The sequence below is a fragment of the Protobothrops mucrosquamatus genome, unplaced genomic scaffold (assembly GCF_001527695.2).
Source record: "Protobothrops mucrosquamatus isolate PMUCROS unplaced genomic scaffold, P.Mucros_1.0 scaffold631, whole genome shotgun sequence".
NCBI lineage: Eukaryota > Metazoa > Chordata > Lepidosauria > Squamata > Viperidae > Protobothrops > Protobothrops mucrosquamatus.
The window spans coordinates 230379-237780 of NW_015386923.1; the positions used below are offsets into that span (position 1 = coordinate 230379).

At 38.7% G+C, this 7402-nt stretch overlaps 1 protein-coding gene across 1 annotated transcript in view; it reads left to right on the forward strand.

Moving 5' to 3' along the window:
- The window catches only part of CACNA1S (calcium voltage-gated channel subunit alpha1 S), a 70625-nt gene that overhangs the window by 58186 nt on the left and 5037 nt on the right, over positions 1 to 7402 (forward strand). Inside the window, exons 37-43 of the mRNA XM_029284467.1 lie at positions 590 to 692; positions 1529 to 1630; positions 1828 to 1952; positions 2945 to 3073; positions 5594 to 5802; positions 7024 to 7095; positions 7151 to 7175. Coding sequence (XP_029140300.1) covers positions 590 to 692; positions 1529 to 1630; positions 1828 to 1952; positions 2945 to 3073; positions 5594 to 5802; positions 7024 to 7095; positions 7151 to 7175 — 765 coding nt within the window. The remainder of the gene's footprint in view (positions 1 to 589; positions 693 to 1528; positions 1631 to 1827; positions 1953 to 2944; positions 3074 to 5593; positions 5803 to 7023; positions 7096 to 7150; positions 7176 to 7402) is intronic.

The window sequence follows — 7402 nt, forward strand, 5'->3', positions numbered from 1 at the left end:
CGGGCCAGACAGGCTGTCTCCAGCCTATTGAGCATGGACAGAGAGGGAAAATATGTTGCATTTATTGGCTGACGCTGTTCCCTGCAAAAGGTATAAAAGGGATCAGCGCCATTTTGTGTTGTTCTGTTGAAGCTTAAAATAAAGAAGCATCTGTTGTTACTCCTGCCTCGTTTCAATGCCTTATCAACGCAAAGAACAGAACAGTATAGGGTCTCCTGCTTGAGCAGGGGGTTTGACTAGAAGACCTCCAAGGTCACTTCCAGCTCTATTCTGATTCTGACCTTCAGTGCTATGTAGACCCGATCTCATTTCTGTTCTGTTGCCCAAAATGGCATTGGAATCCTCATAGGAATGAAAGACTGGTGCTCCATTCTGTTTTTTAGTGTCAGATAAGATTGTAATGAATATTAAAATGGGTTTGTATATGTAGAAGCTGTGATCACATATCATACAAAACTAGGATTTTTTTTTACCATGGTTAGTTGAATGAATTAAAAATAAACCAGATCGTGAAATAGTCCTACAGTATGCATAAATTCAACTATAATGTTTTTTTTCTTTCTGGCATATATTTCTGTGTGTTTTGCAGCGCCTAGTGGGCATGAATATGCCACTGAATAGTGATGGCATGGTTACTTTCAATGCTACACTCTTTGCTCTGGTGAGAACTGCTCTCAAGATCAAGACAGAAGGTAAAGAGTGGAAACTGCCAATGTTATGTCATGAATAATTTCACTGCATTCTCTGGTAGCTGTTATTATTTCATGAATGGGAAAGAACATTAATCACCTTACATACCAATAGAAAAATAGCTGACACTAAAATCCATTACTGCACAATTACATAAGGCCAACAGTAGATGCTATAAATCAATAATAATTAATACCTTTCTAGTGCATTTAATCATAAAACCTCAACTAGTCAAGACTTCATCTGTCGTAAATTACATTAAGTAGTTTCAGTAGGGATCTGTGCCAACACACTGCTCCTAGAGCTTTAGGGCTTTAAAGAACCTGAGTTTTCAAAAAGCAAAAAACAAATACTAGCAAGTTCATCCATGGCTAGGATTATAGAAGATTTGAACCACCCTAATATTTAAATTAAACTTTAGTTGCAACCTCATTTAAGTAAAATGAGCCACTCAACACCATCGGAAGTTGGCCTCTCAATTTAAATAAGTGAAGCAATTTTATGCAAAATCAATCATGAAAGAGCCACAGGTCAGCAACAGAGAACATACAGGGGCACTTTGTTTCCCATGCTTCCACAAACTGAGGTTTGGATATTCATTATTGATAACTCAAACCAGAGTTATCAATGATAAAGGACTTTGAGACTTTATTTGCATTTTGAGTCATGTAATTCTATTTGGAAGAGGACTTTTGGAGAATATACAGAATGATAGAGTTTTTGTCCAAGGTTTTTCAGGTTCTATTTATCATGGTTTGATTTAGTTAAGCTACATTTGAACTCTGAATACTAAGTTATGTACTGGTATAAATCAATTTGTATGATGGGTGCTTTGTAGGTAACTTTGAGAAAGCCAATGAAGAGCTGAGGATGATTATTAAAAAAATCTGGAAGAGAACCAGCATGAAGCTTTTAGATCAAGTCATTCCACCAATTGGAGGTGAGTCCTCAGACTACCGTATCAAGAGACTTTTGATCTTCATTTCCATTTCTAGTGCTTGTGAAGAAGCTTTTGACTGATCTACTTACAAATTCTCATAAAAGTTAATGTTTAGAGAGTAGCTTGGTATGTGAATTCATACATACTATACATCGCTTGCATAATTACAATGCCTTAATTTGTATATATTCCTCTAGATGATGAAGTTACTGTGGGAAAGTTTTATGCTACTTTCCTCATCCAGGAGCACTTCAGAAAATTCATTAAGCGCCAGGAAGAATATTATGGATATCGTCCTAAGAAAAATGCTGTTGAAATCCAGGTAAGTGGGAAGCTGATATGAGAAATCCTGCATATTTTAACAACTTCTTAAGAAGCCAGTGAACGTTGCTCTCTTTTGGCACTGGCTTAAAATTTTATCCTGGGATATGTGCATGTATTATGTGCATTCTCAACATATATGTTTTGGGCTTCTTTTAAGATCTGTGTACTAATATCTTTGAGAAATGTATTATGATATCTTATCACACAACCTATCTTATTTCCTCTAACTGCTTATAATCAAGCCTTTATTCAACACTATATGTTTGCTCTGGTCTGAAATTGACTCTCCTTTATACAGCATGTACTATATGTGTGAGTCTATCCAAATCTGAGCAAAGTGTTAGGTACCATACTATTCTTCAATCCCTATCACATACATGGAGAAGGAATGAGCTATAAAACAATTTCACTTTACTCCAAAGTTTTGATTTATGGTTATGTATAAAGCCAGTCTGTCTTTAAAGAGGTTCTAGAATTTGTGTTTGGTGTGCTTAGTAATTGATAGAGCAGGATTAAGCAACCTAGATGCTTAGATATCAACTCATATTATCCCTTAACTGATATAAATAATGCAATGGAACTGTATACAGCTATCATGATTCAGAATCCAGAAAACCAGAAAAAAATAGATGGCAGCAAAGAAATAGTATTTCAGACTGATCATGCTACATTGTAAAGAGCCTTAAAAATAACAACCAACATAACTGGGTTTGGAGCCAAGAATTAGTGTTATTCTGCAGTGGCGTGATTGTCCTGCCAGCAGTTGAATTACTGCTTTCTGCCCCAATTGCTTTCTATCTAGTTGAGTCATGTTCAAAACCAGCAGCATCAGACTGGTTGCATTACATTTGTCTATCTGAGAGGTGATCAGGAGAATGAGGTTGAGAGGAGAAAGTTAATAATTCTTGGAGGGTATATAGTACCTGCTTTCTCACTTTGGTGTGAATGGCCCCTTCCAATGCTAAAGGATTCCACCTCACTTCTAATAAGGCTGGCTTAAGGACCATTGAAGAGGAAGCTGCTCCTGAGATCAAAAGAGCAATCTCTGGGGATCTGACTGCTGAGGAGGAACTTGAAAAAGCTATGGTGGAGGCAGCAATGGAAGAAGGCATCTACAGGGTGAGTATAAGTACAGAGGATATTAAGTATATAGTGGATATAGAAGATGGTAGAGGACAAGAAGACCTGGAGGAACATTGTCTATGGCAGGGGTAGGCAACCTCGGCTCTTTTATGACTCATGGACTTCAAGTCCCAGAATTCCTGAGTCAGCATCTGACTCAGGAATTCTGGGAGTTGAAGTCCATGAGTCATAAAAGAGGCGAAGTTGCCTACCCCTGGTCTATGGGGTCGCAATGGGTCGAAAACGACTTTGCAACTAACAACAACAACATTCTTTAATTTAAAAGGTCCCTTATGTTCTATCTACAAATTGCAGCAAACTGTATTTTTGCTGCTGTGACCTATACTTTCTCACAGGTCATTCCCTCTTTCACGTTTGTCTTCCGCCCCACATTAAAATCATTCATTGCCCAGAGGATATACAGTTACCTTGGTTATAAGTATCAGAATTATAATGGACAGAAGGGCCTTTGCGCTCCTCTTTATTTCTAAATTACTACTGGTGGTTTTTAAAATTCCTATTAAAAATGCATTCATCATTCTGCAGAATGGAGAAGAGAGGGCTTCATGTTGTACACATTCCTTCTGAGCTAAATGAATATCCCTTTGCAAAATGGTCAGATACATGCATACTTATCAACACAAAACAGAAGTTTAGTAAACCTATGTAACCTGCACACCTCTTATGCACACCCTTCATTGAAGCTAATAGAAAAAAAGCTCCATTTTTCTGCATCAATTTCATTTTTGGTTACACTAAAATATAATTAAAAGAGAAAATCCTGATATAAATTTAAATGAATATTAAAGTACTGCATTATATTTTATAAGCAGCACAATTTGCAATTCAGGGGGACCATCAAAGATACCTGAATAAATTCTTCATAAGCCCATACTGAATGGACTGGTCATATTGATATTGAAGTTTTGATTATGTCATTATATTTTTATTGATTCATAAGCTTTGTAGATCACCTAGAAGACTTAGCTGATGAGAACATAAAAAAGCCACACAAAATCATAAAGAAATATAACATACCTCCTAAGACAGTGATGGCGAATCTTTTAGAGACCGAGTGCCCAAAAACTGGCCCTGCCCCCACTCCACCCTCCTGCCCCGCCCCACTCTGCCTCCATCCCCTGCCCCCCCACCCACAGAACCACTCACCGCCTCCACGGCCCGGTGCAGATTGCCCAGGCAGCCCAGCAGCTCTATGGCGGCCACACCCTCTGCCCGCGCCCTGCAGCATCAACTGCATGATGGGGTGTGAGGGCAGAGTCTTGTCTACACTGCCTGGCTGCCATGTCTTTGGCTGCGCTGCTCCGTGTGGGCCACGCTCGAGGGTGACTCTCCTTCAGGGGGGCTGCTGGAGAGGAGGGGGTCGTGGGGGGAGGCAAGGTTGGGGCAATGGCACGTGTGCCCACAGAGAGGGCTCCAAATGCCGCCTTTAGTACCCGTGCCATAGGTTTGCCACCACTGTCCTAAGATAACACATCTTTCTCTGCAGTGGATGCAATTTGATAATTTAAAATCATCATCATCCAATCCTATATCTTGAAATGTCTGATACAGACCGAAAGGGCAAGGGAGATTCTGCGAATTCTGAAACTCACTTTGCTCTATCACTCATATCGAAATTGAAGAATTTTTACATTTTCCTTGCAAAGTTGGCAGGGATCTTAGTGTGAAGTTAACTATTGCTGTCACATTCCTTACTTGCACTTTTTACACTTATTTGGTCTCTTTGCTCTAAATAAAGCTTCTCTATATTGGCTAAGTGAAAATTCCAAGAAGATTCAGAGTGTAAAATTTAAACCTGTGTTTCCCTGTAAGGCTATTCTCCTGTCACAGCACTGCATCATTTTTCAGAAACAGGAAAACTGAAAATACTCCAAGTAGTAAATGTAATATTTAATCCATCGCAAGCTGTATTCTGTGAAACTCATTCTTGATCAAATAATTGCGAAACTTGGGTATGAACAATCAACTTTTCTTTTAATCGTTTAAAATGTACAATGAAATTTGTTTCTCGCTGAGGCCCACATACACACAATCTGATGGGGGGGGGGGAAATTATACACAATTTGTGAATCTCAACGAATTTTGTATTATGCTAAAAAAAATTCCAAATAACATATTTAAGTGACCATGACTCTTCAAAAGTTCAGCAAGGTGGAAGGTACACCTGGAATCCTTTTGCCTTATCCTACACTTTTGTTCAAAACTGTTCTCCGTTGTTACTCCTGAAAATTATGTACCACAAATAATAATTTTAAACTGATAAATTGAACTTTTAGGGTTCAATTTACTGTCCCACAGTAAAATGGTGTGAGGGGAAAAAGGTTAAACAAGTTAGAAAAACACCTTTAATGTGTAGCTTGATCCTTAGCTTATCAGAAGTGTGAGTTCTTGAGCTTCTTCATTTTCTTCAGCTTCTTTGGTTCTCTGCTGTTGAAACACAAAATGGCTTTAGGAGAAACCAGGTGACCATCTTTTCTTTTTCTCCCTTAAATTCAGAGAACAGGGGGCTTGTTTGGCCAGGTTGAAAATTTCATCGAGCCCAGCAGCCCCCTTTCACCGCATATGGCAAACCAAAGGCCTCTGCAGTTCACCGAGATGGGTAGTGAAGAATTAGATTCCCCAGTATTCATTGAGGACTTTCCACCCACAAGAGGCACCAATGTGAACAACAGCAACAATAATGCTAACAACAATGCAACAATACAGTAAGAACTAAAGTTGGAATAAAAAAATGGGAACAGTTAGAATATAGGATCCAAAATTGTATAGTAACATTCATTTCAGAAGAATACTCTAGGTGGGACCTGGAATGTTTTAAAGGAGTCCTTTTTCCAAACCATACAGGATGAAACAGTACAGCAGTCTAACAAATTGTGTAAAAGAAAAATAATGTTTTATGAAAAGGACTCTGCATTTGCTACAAAAGATATAAATCAGGTTGCCTTAACCAATATTTCCAGGAATCCTGACATTATAGGTTAATTAGCTTAATGATCTCTCTGTCTGTCATTGGAGTCTGCATATGTTCCAGTGGCTGGTTACAAGGACTTAAGTTCTTCACCAAAGGTTTATGGCCAGACTCAATTAGGACAGGTCTTATTAGGGACCAGTAATTAATTAAAGAACATAAAGTAGGAAAAATAGTTCTGGAAAGAAAAGGATATAAACAGTTGAACAGAAGAATCTTTTCTGAGACTATTGCTTCATTTATTATTTGAAATTGGGATTAGCGATGAAGTGGCCAAAACTGCTGCTGATGTCAAATTTTTAATGTACTATTAAAACCAAAAGAAACAACAAAAGTATTCCAAAAATACTTTTTCAGACTGTAGAAATTATTGTAGAATTATAATAACTATTTTGGTTCAGTATACATAGATGTAAATTGATGTCTGGGACGAACAATCCAACTTTTGTATATTCTGTAGTGTAATGCACTCAGAATGACTGAGCAGGAACAAAACATTTGAACTCTAGTCTAGTAGAATGCCCAGTCAAGAACAAAAGCAAAAACAAATTAAAACATTCAGGTGGCATTTTCAAATTCTGGACTACATTACATCAAGAACTGGGGTTCTTCATGATCTCCCACAAGTCATATTGATTGTGCAGTTCTTACTATGGTTTCACCTGAATTCAACCATTCATAGTCAGTCTTTGGTAATCATATTTTGTAAACTGGAAAATCACAAATGGGCAACTTACAGTATTGCATCAGTTATGTTAAATATACACAGATATATAGGAAAATAAAATGGAAAAGACCATGGTATTTCATCAGCATCTGATCAATATGCCAGAATAGTTAGTTTCCAAGTATCTCAGGATAGTTTATTACATTTCACTAAAAAGCATAAGTAAATGAACACTAATTAGTTGATTTGGACAGGGTACTGTGATTTAATCATCAGTGTTTTGCTTCCCAGGATGACATATGAGAATGAATTGAACGACCAGAAGATGGTACCACCATTTCCTCATTCGTTTCACCTCAGTGAGTTCTGCCAAACTTCCTTCTGTCAAATACACTCTTTCTTGTCCAAATAATGCAAGGCTGCCCCCTCCCGCCTGGACTACTGTAATGCTCTATACATGGGGCTCCCTGCGAGGAGCATCCGGAGGCTTCAGCTGGTCCAGAATGCGGCCGCGCGGGCGGTGTTGGGAGGGACTCGTCGCTCCCACGTAACACCGCTGCTGCGCGAGCTGCACTGGTTACCAGTGGCCTTCCGGGTACGCTTTAAGGTGTTAGTTACCACCTTTAAAGCGCTCCATGGCATCGGACCTGGATATCTCCGAGACCGCCTT